Raw genomic sequence first — 17,654 nt, forward strand, 5'->3', positions numbered from 1 at the left:
ATGCTGAGTTCGGATATACCATCTTCATCGACTAGGCCGCAAATACATCTAACCTAGTCCTTACAGTAATGTTGTTGTGTCTCAATTCAATTGCGAAAAAGCTCTTTCTTGGCGACCTACTCTCGGAGAAGACGTTGCATCTGAAAGAGCCCGTCCCAAGGACTTCAGCAAATTTGCACTACTTCCGTCGTCAACATCTACCAACGTAGTCTCCTCATGTATAGGCCGAGAAAGCCTCGATTAGCCTTCATGACAGGAAGACTCTAGGGAAACCAATGCGATTGGCAATTGGCATTGACACGATTCGGCTAAGTCGGACTGGGGATATGTCGATTCAAGTCCCCAACTTGAATACCTGCAGCCTAGACAGAGTCATCACCTTGCCTGCTCAGTATGTCCTCGAGATGTTTGACGAGTAAAGTCGGGCCGTCAGTCCGTTCAAAGGGGTCACGGTTCAGATTCTGGAATACCTCGTCGAGATCCGCATTCCATCCGGCGTCTCTTGCTCGCCACTCTAATCTATATATTTGCTTGTCGAGTTCGGACGCGTCCTGAAAATCACTTGTTGCTGCTCTCCAATTTAGCGCTGATGAATAGCCAGCGTTGTTCTTTTGCTCACCTGCGATTTTACAGCACAATTGTGGGATCACCATTTGCCATTCTTCGCAGGCTTCTAGTATCTTGGTCTCGGTTCTTTTTGCTTGTGAGATCAGTGTGAAGAGGTCTGCATCCATTCTGTTAATCATTGCCTGCTTGAGAGGCTGTACAATATCTTGCTCGAAATTTTTCTCAATGCGAAGGAATGATCGTTTCAGCCTCGCTGAAAAGTATCAGTATACCAGAGTCTTTGGCAATGGAAAACTTACTTAAAGACGCTTCGAACTCTCTATTTGGGTATAAAAACTTCTTTATCAGACGCCACCTAGGGTCTTCGTCGTATACCAATTCATCGGCAGGTACAGAAATCAATCCGCCCATTTGACGATCGATTGACGTCAGGAGCCAGTCGAACTCCTCAGGTTTACCTTTAAGGACGAAACGTTTCGTAAATCGGACTTTCATCGCCGTGAGAAATGGAAGGCGCTGTCGCGCAACTTCGCGGTTGACTAGACATGCTGTTTGTATAATCTTGCTCAGTGCTAAATGGCAATCCGTAACGTTCAGAGGCGTTCTCTGAGATGTATCATCATTAGTTGGCTTTCGTCCAAGTCTACTGAAAACGAGCACTGTTCCTTCTACTCGGACATTTTCACCCATGGCATCGATGGCTTCCAGATTGGCAATTCTGACTTATCGGCAAAGCTTCGACGAGCGACAATGACGGTCATGAAAACTTCAATATGCGAAATAGAATGTCAAGTTCATTGATGGAGTTGCTTAGGATATGTGTATATTAGCCCGATTTGTTGTATCATTGCAAAGGTGGAAAGAGGCTGAGTACGATACCTACTAAGAAAAACTTCTTTCGATCCCTGAGCGTTGTGCTAAGTCTTCAATACATTTACGATTACTCTCCGTAGATAGGTATGTCTTTGGAATATTCAAACCTATACACTATCTCCATCAGAGTTGGGTATGTTCATAGTTCAACGCCTGTTGCACGACCCATAATTCGGAGAGGACGTCGCATCCGCAAAGGCGTCCCATCTCCCTGAAGAATGCGAGTCAGTCATTGATCAGGCAATATAGAGTGGTGCCAGCAAGCTAGGCCTGGCATTATGTTATTGAAAGACTCAAAGTTGCGTCGAGACTGCAAATGAAGTTTCAATGCTCTGCCCATTGAAATTGAATGAAGAATTCTATTTGACAAACCCTATACATTCGGGCGACTGCCTTTTCTTTTACTCAGGTCTTAACGCGGCCTCTAAATCATCAATGAATACCCAAGTCGCCTCATAAGAAAAGTTCAACCTCCTCGTCAGATTCCGAATCGGTCCTTGTCGCTCGGAGCATCTTGGCACTTTCAAGGAACTAGCTAGACTAGGGGTTAGTGGGCCAAGAGCTCATTTCGCCTAATTCCTTAGGCTTTTACATAGAATTTTGGCAGCCCCTTCTCCATCATTCCTACATTCATATCTGTCAAAGGGTGGTTTTTGAACACCCACCCACCATCCCTGTACATATATCATATATAGACTCCAAAGCTACGACAGTAGGGGGTTTAGCGGGCCTGGGGCTGCTGCATGGCGTTGCCAGCGAGGTAGAGTCAGTCTTTGGCTGGCGTGGATACTCGAGACAGCGAGGTTTTGCCCTAGGCCTGCACGGCCAAAACAAGATTATTACTCATTACGTCATTGCTCATAAGCTCGAGAGACCACTAAGTCTTGTTGTTGGCTCCGGGTGCCTTCACACAATCTTTGTTCTCTACTTCGTGCATCAATGCATTGTATTACGATCAGTGAGGTATCGCAAACCGACCTTCCATTGTAGGGCACTTTGTTTCAACGCTATGAAGCCATGCTGTGTGAGCCTCCATGTATTCTTTCTCGATTTTCGTTGAGTATGAAATTAAAGCGCTGAAATCTGGCTGCTCTTTGAGGATCATTGCTTGTTTCAAAGGCTCGACAATGTTTCTGTCGACATTTTTCTCAATGCGGAGAACCGCTCTCTTGAAGTTCGCTGTAGACTGTTACATTCCTCAACTTGCTTGGGTGAAGAAAATGATATTACCTTCGTTGACGGATGATGCTTCTCTATTTCCAAGAGATTACTGAGTATTCCCTTCTGGGGCCTTGTCCCAACCGCCACGAAGACCCTCTCTCGACGTAGGCTGGCATTGAGAGTCAATTTTGTTATTGTTAGAAATCAGCAGCCCGTCAAAGCGCTCAGAATTTTCTTGGGGTACGTGTTTCTTCCGTCGATAGAATCTCTTAGGAGACTTGTTTCGAGCCATTGCGCGGCGTATACGACGTGCTCTTTCAATGGCATCCTTGACTGCCCTAGAGCTCTCGGGCAACGTTAAAGGCTTTACATTAGACATATCTAGCTCATAAATTCGAATCTTAGCTAATTCATTCGGATCGGAGTCTCGGAAAGTGAAATTCGAATTGAAGCTGCTGCCTTTTGCAGATTGTCAGTGAGATCAGGCTGACGGTGTGGTGGCTGAGCATGCAGCTAAACGACGCACCCCACCACCAACGCCTTACTAAGCAGCCTCTCATACCAATTCATACAGTAGAACTTCGGAAACTGCTAGATACATATCGAAAGTGCATGGATGTTATGCTAAGCAAAGATTGAAAATCAGCCGAGCAGAAACACAGCTCGACGCTCATCAGACATGCAAAGGGAGGAATCTTGGCCTGCCTGGCATCCACCAGCCAAAGAGCACGCTTTAGAGCCAGGTCATATCGAGGATGACATGAACTATAGCGAAAGGCTCTTTCACTACAGTTTTGCGAGTGGTTACGACCATGTACACTTCCTTGAATATCGGATGCTTCACCGAATGAACATCTTCAACTTGCAAAATCGTTTGGCAAAGTTGAAAGGAAGCTCTTGGACAGCATCAGCACTGTCTGATATAGACTCAGCGGATTTGAGAGCCGCGTTGCGTGATTACAGTAAGCTCTTCCATCTCATTACCTCATACTCAAATACTCCTGGCCCCTCATCATCCATGGCAAAAGCACAAGAAGTATAACGTACTTATGACTGCACTGCCAACATTTGCTGGAAGACATACCGTTTATCAACATCCTTCAATTTCCAGACTTCTTTAAACAATCGAAATTGAGCAAGCTTAACGACCCTCGTCAGCCACTGCAATCCAAGACTACACCTTTGTCCGATCTATGAAAAGTATCGAAAGCCAGCAATCGTCCAAACTTCGACGCGACCTGTCACAAGCCTTTCCGGAGATTGCAGAAATGGACGGAGATCCTTACAACTCACGCTACTGTAGCCTCGATTCGAACACCACAATCCAATCTGACCCCATAAGAGATCACCTCAAACGTTTCCTACCACGCCGTCTCACATATACTAAGGCGGAGATTCACAGTAGGACAGACGAGTACTTGCAAGGCGCCCCTCCGTAAGCAGTCTCGCCATCAGTGGATAAGATGGCTCCCTTTATCATCGCAATCACTGGAGGGGCTGCACTGGTCGTACCTATGCTGATAATGAGTCTTCCATCCGTACAGAAAACAAAGAGCCTCGTAACCGTCTCTATCGCAGTCACACTCTTTGCTTCAATGATGTCAGTGGGCATCAGAGCGAGTAACTCGGAGACCCTAGTTGCAACAGCCACGTATGCAGCGGTGTTAGTGGTCTTTGTCGGCACGAGCAATTGAATGCAGGACACCAGATGCCAAATATATATACGAAAACCAATAATGACTTCGATACAACACGATCACAATTCAACCTCAGCCTTCTTTCAACACACATTTTCCACCTCTTCCCTCCCCCCTCTCTCGGTCCCAATTCCGTCTTCAACTTCCTATCAAACAATTCCATCAACATCCCCCAACAAACGCCACTAACTCCCGGATCATACCGTCCCTTACTTAACTCATCCCTAATGAACGCATGCTGCGCCCCCGCAATCTCATACCAACTGAAGTCGACTCCCCTTCCTTTCCCACCATCATCATCATGAACAACAGCCTCATGCAACGTCCTCCTAATCAGATCCCGTCCCTCAGGACTCACATGCCCGTCCTCCTTCCCAAAAATCATAACCAACTCCCCCATCACCTCCCCTTTCCCCGCACGCTCCAAACTATCATCACCCTTTCCCTCCCCGCCCTCCCCAGTCCTCTTCCCCAATGTCGAGGTATGAATATCAGTAGCAAAATAACACACTCCCGCCCTAACCCTCCTATCAAAAGCGCACCTAAATGCAAGATGCCCACCCAAACACATCCCCGTAGCGCCAATGGCGCCCGTACAAGTAGGCAGGCTGAGCAGCAGATCAACGGTGAGCGTAGCATCTTCGTCATAAGCGGAAAGGGCTTTCTCTGCTTTCCACGCATTACCAGCGTCGGTGCCTGGGCCATCATACGCGAGGGGCGCGGGGGACGTGAATTCGTGATATGTAGAGGGCGCAGCGACGATGTAGCCATGGCCGGCGATTTGGCGAGCGAAGCGGGTGACGGGACCGGTTACTATGCAAATGTCAACTTGCGGGTTTCGTTGAAGGCAGGAATGGGGTTATATATGGTCAAGGAAAGAAAGAATAATCAATCAAGTGATATTGACGATGAAAGACATAAGTCATTGAGAATTCCATACCTTGATATATCTCCGAGAAAACAACAACACCGGGAAACTTCGCGAGCGGATACCCCGGAATCGTAGGATGAAAGATAAACACCCCTATGGACCCTCATATATCAGCCAAAATATCACAGGGACTCAATTCTCCCCTCCCCCCTTCTCGCCTTCCCCTCCCTCCCCGCTTCCTCCAATCCTTTGGCTCAAAAATGCACCGCAACAGATATCGGATACTCACGCATAGAGCCCCCGCCACTAGTGGGGACATCTTCGTGATATTCACGGATCAGCATCGTGTTAGATTCTAATATATGGTCGGAAAGGTGGTGGGAGGGTTGGTTGTTCACAAGACTATAGTGCGGATGTTCTACTGCTGCACATATCGCGCGTTATTTATACGCATTTGAGATACGTAATTTACGGCTAGCAATGTAATTCTCCGAACCGGCTGGCGAGAGTTGGTAGGCTAAGGTGGTACCTTATTTTTCAATACCAATTAGGTGACCAACGAGCGTGGAAGCAAGCCTAATCTTCATTCATGGACATTAAAAGGAAACAGTCAAGTCTCACATTTCTCGAAATCTACCCATCTTACCCTAGTGTTAATATTTACAACATTAATCGTTTTCTTATGTACAAGAATAGAACCCCCAATCCACGCCCATGTAAGGAAGCGACAACGCAAACGAATACTTCGTTCACCTTAGGGTGAACGCCTGGAAATGCTGCAGGCACGCAGGATATCATAATATGAGAAATGACGCCGTGCAAAGGGTCGTAATGATTAGAATTGGTTGTCGAGATAGAGCCGATCAGAATTAAATCGAGTTACTGCCAGTATGAGTTGCTGCTTAGGGCTGGTTAAGTCCTCCTAGAATTTTCTTCCCGAGTAAAAGGACGCTTTTCTTGCGGTTGCTACCATATCATTAGCATGGAGCTCGTTTGCCAATTGTTGAAAAGGGTTGACTTACCTCTCTTCACTGTCCTCCTCTCCACCACTTATATCCTTTCCTTTCGCTGTTTCCGCTGTAAACCGTCTGGTCATACTCTTTCGCAGATTTTTCAACGGATTGGAGTCCTCCTCAGGTGGAAGCTCGTGAAAAGAACTCGGTCTATCTAGTGGACGTTGTAAAGACTGCTCTCGTAGGCTAGACGCGAAAGAACTTGTCCTGCTGAGTTCACTGCGAGGGTAGGATTGCAGAGATGATCTGGGATCAGTGATTGTGCTTCGACCGTAGAGACTGCTTGTTTCACTGCCTGGTCCACCAGTGTTGATAGATTGGCTGCTCGAGAGTAGCGAAGGCGTAAATGCAAAGTCGTGTAGTCTATTTCGTTGGGTCTTACTTGGTCGAGGATGGGCGAATTTATTACCGATGATGGCACCTGTGTGCGAAATAAGAGCGCGGATTACGTCTTTCTTGAGGCGGAGGGCGAGGTCTAGATTTGACCATGTCTTGTTTCTGTACTCCAGGACCGGCATGCGGAAGACGAAGTTGTGAACGTCTTGAATACTCCGCTCGCCTTTGCCCTTGTAACTAAGACAAAGGACAACACTAGGTATCTTCACGTAGGCGAGAGTCATGTAATTTGACGCCCGGGATAGCATGAGACTAAGATCATCCGAAGGCTGGTCCTTTTTATTAGGCTTCTCGCTATCTGTTCTTTTCAGCCCAAACCGATTATGCTTGTCTAAATTGCTGCCACCCATGGTAGAAAGGCTTGTTGTTGATCCTTCCCGAGAGCGATGGGGAATGGTCAGCGAGTCCTTGGACTGCTGGGGTTGATGCTTAACAGGATGTTTTTGTAGCTTTGAGGATAGACCAGCATGATTCGAGTTCTGGAACAGTCTGAAATGATGCTCCTTCTCATGCTCGGTGCTGTGTTTCTTAGCATTTGCTACCGAGCTCGTCCAGCCCTCCTTGTCAGGGTACTGCGTTGTCGGTCGAAGTCGCATAGCAAACGAGGGCGAGGTACGAGGCTGTGAATCACCGTTGATGCCATTTAAAGTCACATTCGGGACTTGACATCGTTCCGAAGCTGCGTTTGCCCTATCCTTTTCTTCGTCTGAATTGCTTGTCATAGTCTGTTTGAGCATGAATGGCGAGAACCCGCCGTCACTCCCGTCTTTTTTACCCACTCCAGGAAAAATGTATTCAAAAAGCTTTTGGCCGATATCCCTTTCCAGTTGAACCTTCAGAGGAAAGAGATCAACCTCAAATTGGTCCAGGACTGGGATACCGGCAATAGCCTCAAGACTATGCCAACTGACTTTTAACATCTTCGGATCTTTACCGTCCATAGCTTTCTTGCCGCTCTCTAGATAGGGACCTAGCATTTCAGGATATATAGCGTCAGGAAGAAGATTCAAACCATGCATGCGCTCGATTTCCATAGAATTGTGGTTCGATCCATCGCTATTGTCAGTGCGATCGTATAGAGCATTATTGAATTGGATCTCCATTAACGGTTCCTCCTTTTGACGCATAAGGTGCCAAACAATCTCTGATGCAGATAGATACCACTGAAGGTAAGGGCTACTCTGGGAAGTCTCAGCGCGATCATCAATTTTCCGCTGAGAGGTGGTGATAGCTTTCATCATAAAGAACAGCTCATCCTCACAGCCTGCAAGATCCTGCTCGATGGATTGATTGTCTAGCCAACCCTGCCGATCTAGGTACTTCTTGTGTATTTGAAAGTGTGTTTTAATTTCTTCAAGCTGTCGAATACGTCCTTGTAAATTAGTCACCATTTCTGGCGAGCCCCTCAAATCACTAAAATCGGATGCGAGCATTATCTTCTCGAGCCGCTCGCTGCGTACCTTTTCGAGTGGTTCATTGTACAGTAACAAGTCTAAGACGATCACATACATTGTGAAATACTGCGTGGAATCGCATATGGCTCTAATGTGAGGGAACTCAACCCAGAGATGATCGATGCGGCTCTCGGGGTTATCAGGTCCGTTTGAGTGGCCACCCTTTTCACCTGAGACTTCGTCGTTATACTTCAAGCGAAGAGTGTTGTATTTGTCGTAGCGAAGCGTGGCGGAGGTTTTTGATACCACACGAGCCCAGCCAAACGGAGTATGATGAAAGTCGAGATTAGCCTCGAAAGGGACCCAAGGTGGCCATGACGTATCACTTTTCGGCGCCCCATACCTGTTTCCAAGGTAGATCTCATGATGATCTTTGAGCATACCAACGCTGGTAACAAAGAATTGGGCGCCATCCATTTCGACTGAAAAACGGCGCTGCACCAAACCGCTGACATCGTCGGCCATGCGGTCCTTGTCCATGATCTGAATAACTTGTAGTTGTATGCTCTTTCCTGTGACTAAAAGCACCGACTTGGCATTCTTTTCACTCTGAAGCTGGATCTGGGGTGCAATAAGACGGACATGGTAACCTTTGAGCGCCATGAAATCCTCGGAGATGTCTTCTTCGGGCTGACCGGACTCAGGAACGTGATGCTCATCGGCCTTGAAATTTGTGTCCTCAGCATCAACGAAGCGCTTGGGGTCGTTGAGAAGGTCCTGTATGAGTTCCTCGGTGCGATCGTCGACGCAAGACTCACCCTCTTTGTCTGAAGGGGGGACACTGGAGGCGGGCGTAGAAGATCCAGCGGCCGAAGAGCCTGCCTTTCCATGCCGCCTGTGCTTGGTTTTATTCTGCTCTTCCACGATATCAATGATGAATTTGACCGCCCGGCGTGTCATGTAATATACGAATCCTCGTCTTTGACTAACTTGGTGCACATATCGTAGAATGATATTCCGTAAAGAATTGTTCCACTTGAGCTGTACATTATGTATGATGAATCGGTTATTGAAGTCGCTAACGCTTGATTCGTTGAGCTCAGTGTCGATGATTTCTCCTGCCGTTGGGCCTGGCCATTCAGTTCCTCCTGGGTGACGATCATCAGGATCTTCTGAAGCTTCCGCCCATGGAGTATGGCTCTCGATAGCATGCCCAAGCCGATTCAGCATCTGCTGGAGGAAACGTCTCTTCTCTTCTAACCTCTGCCCTTCCTCACGTAGCTCATCATATATACGACGATGGGCACTCTGATTTTCGGTCTCACGGATGACCTTCAGCTCTTGCTCGCCAGCCTTTCTATCATGGGACTGTATCTGTTCATCTAGCACTTGCAATCGTCCTTTCACAAGGTAACATTGAACTTTGCGCGGATCGTTCTCATGGGACATCACGCAATCATGTGTAGGTTCGTTGCCAAATTTACTTGACCGGCCTTCTTCAGCGTCTAGCGAACCCGGATGATCTGTTTGTCGGACATAGGTAAAGCGTGGTGCAAATGCCAAGGGCAATATTTGTGTCTCGGGATGGTTCTCTGCAGGAAGTATCCAATCAAGCTCGTTGAAATCATCCATGTCTACCCAGTCAAAATTCTGATCGGGGATGCTAAACTTGTTCAGGTCCGCCTCTATCGCTGGCTCACGAAGCTCCGCAAGTTCATCGTCGGTGGCGCGAGTGATGTACTCGGACGAAGTACCCTGAATTTTGGCCGAGATGGCGCGCAGATCTGCTGACATGAAGTCAAGCTGAGCCTCGTGGATTCTCATTGCGCTCGATTTGATTTGGCGAGCCCGTCCTTTGCCTTGTGTTATGAATTCCTCGCGCCTCTGATGAAGGTCTAGCATGAAGCTGTCGAGACGAAGCTTCAAGCCAGTAGCTTTTACAGTATCTTCCGAATACTCTTCAACGTCCTTGTGCTTGTACATGTGGGTGATGAAAAGCGGGGAGAGTAGTAGGTTGTATTTGATAGTTGCCAAATGTCGCCCGAACTTCTTACTGGTTTTCTCAAGACCAGGAAATAGCTTTCCTTGCCTTATTGGAAGGGACATCGCCCCAGAAAACAGAGACCACCAATCAAAGAAGTGGGTGAAGAATTTCGGGGTCAAGTGCGTCGAATTGTAGTAGTCCGAAGGTTGAATATTCGTAGTCCTCCAGTCTCTGTTCAAAGGGGCAACCACAGCGATTGAAAGATGTATGTGATTACTACGAAAACCCTTAAATGCGTCGTAATCCTGTACATGTAAGCATCCAGGTTGTCAAAGGGGAATTTGGAAGCTTACGGGCTCCTTTCTCAAGTCCACTCCCTCGGAAGGCTTCAAAATCACGTCGTAGTGTGGTTTGAATTCAAAAGAACGGCAGCCATCATCTAGACCTCTTTCAAATACTAGTCCGGCGAGCCATCTTACCTCCCCACCTAGCTTCATGATAGTCTTCTTGAAATGAGCTTTGTTCTTGAAGCTACCAGTGCTCGAGATGCTGTCAGTTTCAACGCTTGCCGAAACTACGTTTTCCCGTGCCTGGCGGCTAAAGTCCGGGATAGCCAGAACGTATTCTCCAGAGTCAACGGTCATGAATTGTTTCGGGTCATCGTTGCTATGTAAGTTCCAGCGTACATTCTGACGCCAAACCATGACAAAGCCTGCTCCATGTCCGGTGACGACATAGGGGTCGCGAGAACCTATGGCAAGCCCATTAGCCAATCAAAAGCATGTAAGCGACGATATCGTACCTTTAAGATTAAGATGAACGTCTCCACCACTAGTCCAGGCCACCCTGACCCTGGAGTGGACATTCAGCCGTATCTTATCCCAGAAGCCAACACGATCTGAGGGATCTACCTGCGGCTTCGTGAAGCCTTCCACTACCATCATCATTTCTTGAATCGCTGGTTGCAGCGACGTTCCCCAGGTAATGCTCGTTGGGGCACTTGTGTTGATTGAGACATTGACATCTGAATATGTCTTGACCGGAGTTACAGTACGTCGGACAGCCACAGCAAATCCCTTCTCGCGCCGGGTATTCAAAAACTTTTCTGGCGGAATAATCTGAACAGGAATTTGTTTCGAGCAAGCATCGCCTCGGTATTCTTCAGCAATCACAAAGTCAGTTTTCAATGACCAGCTTGGAAGCCGTGGCGACTGGCCGGCACGAATGGCCGGTACGTGTAAGAGAGGTAGGGGATAGTCTCGCAAAGTGATCCGTGCCTCTCCCATATCTATTTGCACACTCATTGGGATCAATAGGGCGTATTGCATGTCGCGAGGCATACCCTTTCCAACCTTATGAAGATACTCTGGACATTCACGAATGGGGAATGAAGGTTTGTCCAGAACGACATGGAGGTCACTGATCAAGCAGGCCATAAGCCCAGGTCTTTCAGGCATCGCTAAAATCCTCTCATTGTTGTCATCCACGGGAAGCTCATCGCTTCCCCAAAATATACCACGGATATCGCGCATTGCCCGGCTGGCAATTTGGTATGCGCCGTCAATACGCTTCTTCCAACTCTCTGAATTGTGTTTTCTGAGTCTTCTCTCCGCCTCATCTATTGATATCTTGGCGTCTTCAGAGAGAGAGCATTTACCTTCAGGGTCATACCGCATACGATTTCGGCGGCCTCGTGGAGGTGATTGAGAAAAGTGTTTGATGGTTGATTCCGAATTATTTTTCTTTCTCCCCCTTTGATCTTCGGACTGAGATCTCTCGCCATTGACTTCTTTCTGGTTGGACGCGTTACGCTGGCGTGAAGTACCTTGCCGCAGACACTTTTCGATATGCCTTACTTTTGCTCGAAATGCTTCTTCGCGAGCCAGCCGTTGCTTTTGCTCGATAAGCCCAATACGATAGATCATGCTAAGTTTCCAGTCAAAAGGCCCATCTTCTATCTCAAATAACATGGCTTTGCTTCTGATTGATATTCTTGGCAGCTCTTTGGGTCCTTCTGGCCGCTTCTTGAGGATGTATTCGTTGGTTCCAGTCAAAAAGCGGTGTTGCAGCTGTTGTGTAGCTTTCATGACATTCACACAATTGTCCATAATCTTATGCATTACCAGCTGGTGTGGAACGCCAATTCGAATAAAGTCGCTACCAATATCAAATGACTGTTCAAGAATTGTAGATGGACCCCGTTTCTTTTTGACTTCGCGCAAGTCAAAGCGCAAGGCTTTTATCACTAGAATTCTAGCCCAAAAGGCGCGTAATTGAGGAGCCTCAGCATACAATCGAAGGAGCCGAGATCGTAGGAAAGGCTTTGCCCAGCGATGTTGACCACATTCAATGCCAAATATTTGGAGCATCATTGGGGGATCCGCAGGCATGTTGGCTTTGACTTGAATGTACTCGGAGCGAATGTCAACCGTAACAAGCTCGCGTTTGTGAGGCTGGCTGGGCTTGTGGTCTGGTAAAGTGAAAGTGTTTGCGGTATTTTCGTCTTCGGTTCTGCCTTCTTTTTCTACGGCCCGCCTATCTAAGGCGAACGCGTCGCGGACAACAGTAGAAGCAATACCAATCGCGTAATAACGGTAGAGGGAATAGTGAATATAGAGCGACCTCATATAGGCATTCAGATGGAAGATAGGACCCTCGTGATCACTAGAGGTTGAAAATGCTACTTCAAAGCGTGGAAGAGAAAGGAAAGATGCACTGTCTATGACGTCCATGTCGTCGATCGCAAAGCCCTCTAAACCATGGACGTGAACAGCAAGTCGTCTGCCATCAGTACTGTCTGGAGGAGGGTTGGCGTGGGAGCCGTCAGGAGCTGTGATTGTGATGGTGGGCTCATTGGTAGCTGTAGACGCCTTCGCCTGGTGCCGTCGAGATGGCGGTCTCTCATGGGACTCAGATCGCTTTTGTTTATACTCGGCGCTCCAAGATTCTAATTGCAAAGCCACTCCCCTTATATCTCGTGATACGTCAGTGTCCACACCAGCAACATCAATGCTGAAATTTGAACCCTGCAAAGAAATTTGGGCTAGCCAAAGGGGCAGTGGTCGCAGGAAATCGGGATCGACCGGCGAAGAAGGTGGCAGCTTGGTGGGATTGGCAGAGTGCCGAGAGCGTGTGTGCTGAGCTATTTGGCGTACACCGGCACTGATCTCAGGTTTGATCATGTGCACAGAGAATTTTTGCACGTTGCCAAGAATCATGACACAAATTGTAGGATCAGCGGTTACTTGAGCCTTTAGCTCTAAAGAGTCAGCTAAGAGAAGGTCGTGCCTCTCTCCGAGCGCAGTCTGATAGTAGAATTGGTGCGAAGAGAGCCTCAGAGTTGATGTGAGGCTGTAATGTAAATCGCCAGCCGCAGAATGGGAAGATTCTATGTCGAGAGATATGGATGAGACGAGGCTTATTAGGAGGTCGTAGTCACCGGAGGCCTTCAATTTGGAATCTGCCGGTGGAAGCTTCACCCGAATAACGGGCTCATGAACAGAAAACTTGATGCTTGCCTTAGGTAATAACCTCGATAAGATATGATGTGAGCTGACATTACTAGTTGGCTTTTCGTCTTGTCGATCTTGTCGTCTGCGTATCAGTGCTAGTGCTGTTGGCATGTGCTTGGGATCCACATCGATTGACGGCGAGGTAACAACCAAATTAGCGTACAAAATATTTGCGTTCCTCTCCGCTGTATTGCCATCCTCGGAGAATGCGACTGTTTTGGACGGTAAGGTTGTCTTCATAGTTGTTGTCGCCATCGGAACGTACATAAGCCTCTCCGGTTTCTGAGTTCCATCGTCGAGACTAACACTGAGCGAAATGGCGGCTAGTAAAGCTTGATGCGCAATGTCTCTTGGGGAGAAGTACATTCGATGCGCAGGGCTCTTCGAATCAAGACGGTGCAAATCGACCCCAAATTCGTTCATAGAGAAGTTAAGATAAAGATCGCTGGCAGACCGAGTTGAAGCAATAGCCTTAGTCATACCCACCGAGCTGATCGCCAATTGGATTTCCTGTATGCCACGAAGAATAGAGCTAATGAACTCTTTGGAGTCGGAAACGGTTTGCATTATATCAGCTTGCTTACTTCCCGGGCGGTCAAGCTCTTCAATCACATCCGCGAAAGTCCCATCCTCCACATTGGCTTCGCCGGAATCTTGACTGCCTTCATGATGTAATTTCCGAGTTTCCAAATAAAAGCTGACGAAGTCATCGTAGGGTATGTGCACTCGACCAAGCTTGAGTGATATTGATGTGTCTCGAAGGCCAGGTAATTCTTTGTAAAGAAGACCATGGATGTTGAGGGTAGCTATGTCCAGTATTTCTAGTGAGGCTCTTCCTTCCGGCGTGAACAGAACACCTCGAACGGTAAACATCCATTCGGCAGGCCTCTGGTCCCCAGCTGGAATCTTTTTATGCTGGAAAAGCCGACCTCTATCCACGGTTTTCCTTCTTGTATCTACCATCATGATGACCGTCCCGAGCTCGAACGTGCCAAGATTGCTGACAACAAAGCTCGAATTTCTTGCGAAGACGTCCACCAGACGAAACCATTGTATTTTTTCATGGAGTTTCTTCAAACTTTCCTTGATTCCAGTCAGTCTCTTCCAGGTTCGACTTCTCGATGACTCGTGAAAACTGCGACGAAGGATCGGTTTCGGTGATGTAGTGGATGAGGATCCTCTCTCCGTCTTTTCGGCTGCATTTGGTGATGTTCCTTGACTCTTGGAAGACGATGCTGCCAAAGCTTGTATATCCACAGTGACTTTCAACTCGTCCAGCCGAAGACTGATCCATGTTGGCTGAGCGAATGATGGGCGATGAAGGTGAAGTCCCAGCCCGCGTATAGTAATCTTTATGCCTTCGCGTGGAGTGTATGCGATTCGTCTGAGGGAGAAATATCCAATACGCTGTATGGAGATACCGGTAGCTATGCGCAAAAGGGCGAAAACGACGAAGGACGCGAGGTAGAGAAGGATGACAAGCCCCAAAAGGAATGAGGGGTCGAAGATACCCATTGTCGTTCAGCAGCCATAGGTAGTCGGCGCTGCGGGCATCCCGGATCGATGCTTGAGTCGCGACCGCAGCGCCGCAAGTTGTTGTTGCTAGGGTACGGATGATTTCATCATCCTTGCTGGTGGTGTTTGAAAGACCCAGCAAGGACTGGCGAGGATTCGTTATCAAAATGTGCTTCCCCAGGCATTATCAATTACTTGCAGATGGCGCTAGAGGTGAGAGGGCAGGAGCCAATCAGAGCTCTCTGTCTCAGCCCTACGCCACAGCTCGCCAAGACCGCTGTGCTCACTCTTGTCAGCTCCTTCCCCGCCTGAGACATAGGTAGCCAGTTGTCATCCTTCTCGACCTCGCACCTCAACTCGACAGCAGTGCAACCTGATCGCGTACTTGCAAGATAACAACCCAGATTCTCAACTCGAACATTTGCGCTCCTGGCAGAGTTCAATCAACTTTCACCACAAGCTATACAAGCGTTCCTTTACATTTCGCCATGCCTCAAAACCCAAACGCTCCCAAGATTGACTTCCATGCTGGACCTGGCACAGGACAAGAGGTTGGAGTGATGTTCGCCTTCATCGCAATATTCGTCATCCTCACTTTCGGCTATCTAGCATTCTGGAAGATGGCCAACAAGAAGAACGAGGCTAGGGAAAGGGACAGACGACAAGCCTTACATGAGAAGATGGCAGCATCCGGCGACAAGAAATATCTCGATGAGCCTGTCAATGAGAAGAAGGTCGATCGGGACAGTGCTGCGGTAGGTTTCTGAAGAAAGGGCATGGTCTGGGGGGTTGGAATGGAGACAGAACGAGGGCTACTCGAGCAGCATTCACGAATTACTAACGGCGTAATGGTTGTGAAGGGGAATGTCACGCGCTGATTGTACAGTGAGCTGGCATTAAGATGCGGAATACCCTAGCTGAATCACATGGGAAGATTGGCGCTTCTAGTACTACAATCTTTTGCGGGGGAGATTAAACATGTATATTAGCAACTCGACAGGATGTATGTACGAAAGTCATGCGATCTACACCTAATTCTTAAACCATGATTCGCATTCCTCAACCTAAGACTGCAACTCATTTCGTACATTGCAAACAGATACTTAGCTCATCTAAAGCAATCATGAACGCCGACACGCCCCAATCACTCTCCCCGTCCCCAAGTCTTTCCTTCAAATCCCCAAATGTAAAATTCTCCTCATCAACCAAACAACATGGACTCATCATCACTTCCCTCAAACGTACACATATCCCAACATCCCTGCCTCCTAGCCAAAGTCTCCCAGCTCCGCTCAGCTAGCACCTCCAGCCGGGACACCAAAACCCTCGTTCACGAAATCAGCCTGATCCTCGCGTGTGAAGCTCTCTCAACAACATTAAGCACACAACAAGGTGGTATAGTAGGCCCCTCCCCACATCCACCCCCCACAAGCCTCAACCATCTCTCATCCACGACCGCTGACCTCGTCGCACCACAGGACACAACCCCCCTCTCCCACACCTACACGACCACGCACACAACACCCTCAGTATGTCTCGTCCCGATCCTCCGCTCCGGCCTCGCAATGCTCGAAGCCTTCCAACTCCTCCTTCCCGCTACCTCCCCCGCAATCTCAATCCACCACCTCGGTCTCTACCGTGAACCCAGCACCCTCCAGCCAGTCGAATACTACAACAATCTACCTTACCACAAACCCTCTTCCCAACCCGCTTCCCAAACTGACAGCAATGGAAGCAGCGTTCCAGAAATAGCCATCCTTCTGGACCCGGTCATAGCGACAGGCGGAACAGCGAGCGCGGCCATACAGACACTATTAGAGTGGGGAGTCATGAAAGTTGTGCTGGTTGCCGTGGTGGGTAACGAGGATGGGGTGAGGAGGGCTGCTGGGGAGGCGGAGATGTACAATGAGGGTGAGGGAGCGGGCGGTGCGGACAAGGAGGTGGAGATATGGGTTGGAGCCGTAGACGAGGGCTTGAATGATCGTGGGATGATCAAACCAGGGCTGGGAGATGTAGGGGATCGGTTGTTTGGGACATTGGGAAAATGAAGATGGATGAAGGGGCCACACAGCAAGTGGAGCTTGTGCACGGAGCGCTGGGCACAAGAGATCGTAAGTCAAACCAAATTAAAGCTTCAGACGATGAGACTATTGAATTGGTTTCATTTGTATGTGCTGACCGCCTTGCCTCCAGTCATATTTTTCAAAATGAGGCATCTACCAATGTTCACGAAATAGATCCATACACACTCTCTGTCATCACCTACCCTTTTTGCTACCTCCAGACTTCTAGCGAGTTTTTCCAAACTTTGCTAACCAGATTCCCAGACGAAGGCCGGCGCGGCTAAGACTGCTGTGATTCAATACGCTCTATTACGTCCACTGGGAGCCATAGGATTGTACTCTCTAGCGACATGGACCTGCTTCCACCGACGTCTCTCACGAGTAGCTGTTTATGAACTCATTGATGCGGCCATCAAGTTCCCACATCGACATCAGCCCCAAATGCCAAGAAACGTCAGACAAAGTTCGTGGCTTTTCCACCGGCTGCGCGCACATAAGAACAACTTCCCATCCCTAAAAGAATGTGTGCTCTTCATTGATCCTCACACGCGGCCTAGGCTCTCAACGTGATGCTGCTCTGAGAGAACAAATCTGTATCGTATTGCATT

General features: G+C 48.2%; 3 protein-coding genes across 3 annotated transcripts; 1 reads left to right on the forward strand and 2 right to left on the reverse strand.

The window, feature by feature from the left end:
- Positions 1-362: 362 nt before the first annotated feature.
- Positions 363-5,513, reverse strand: KY384_004768 (uncharacterized protein; the record flags this gene model as incomplete). Its single annotated transcript, XM_044813272.1, has 6 exons — positions 363-820; positions 867-1,285; positions 1,512-1,547; positions 4,020-4,273; positions 4,657-5,111; positions 5,459-5,513. 6 exons carry the CDS (start codon positions 5,511-5,513, stop codon positions 363-365), a joined length of 1,677 nt encoding a protein of 558 aa, XP_044669550.1.
- A 558-nt stretch (positions 5,514-6,071) lies between these two features.
- On the reverse strand, positions 6,072-14,983 carry KY384_004769 (uncharacterized protein; the record flags this gene model as incomplete). The annotated part of the gene is made up of 4 exons (XM_044813273.1): positions 6,072-6,135; positions 6,192-10,261; positions 10,310-10,707; positions 10,759-14,983. The coding sequence occupies 4 exons, from the start codon at positions 14,981-14,983 to the stop codon at positions 6,072-6,074; spliced, it is 8,757 nt and encodes a 2,918-aa protein (XP_044669551.1).
- A 488-nt stretch (positions 14,984-15,471) lies between these two features.
- KY384_004770 (uncharacterized protein) lies at positions 15,472-17,031 on the forward strand (the record flags this gene model as incomplete). Its single annotated transcript, XM_044813274.1, has 3 exons — positions 15,472-15,738; positions 15,788-15,828; positions 16,293-17,031. 3 exons carry the CDS (start codon positions 15,472-15,474, stop codon positions 17,029-17,031), a joined length of 1,047 nt encoding a protein of 348 aa, XP_044669552.1.
- Between the last annotated feature and the right edge of the window lie 623 nt (positions 17,032-17,654).

This window comes from Bacidia gigantensis, assembly GCF_019456465.1.
Source record: "Bacidia gigantensis strain McMullin 20006 chromosome Unknown contig_244, whole genome shotgun sequence".
Classification (NCBI taxonomy): domain Eukaryota; kingdom Fungi; phylum Ascomycota; class Lecanoromycetes; order Lecanorales; family Ramalinaceae; genus Bacidia; species Bacidia gigantensis.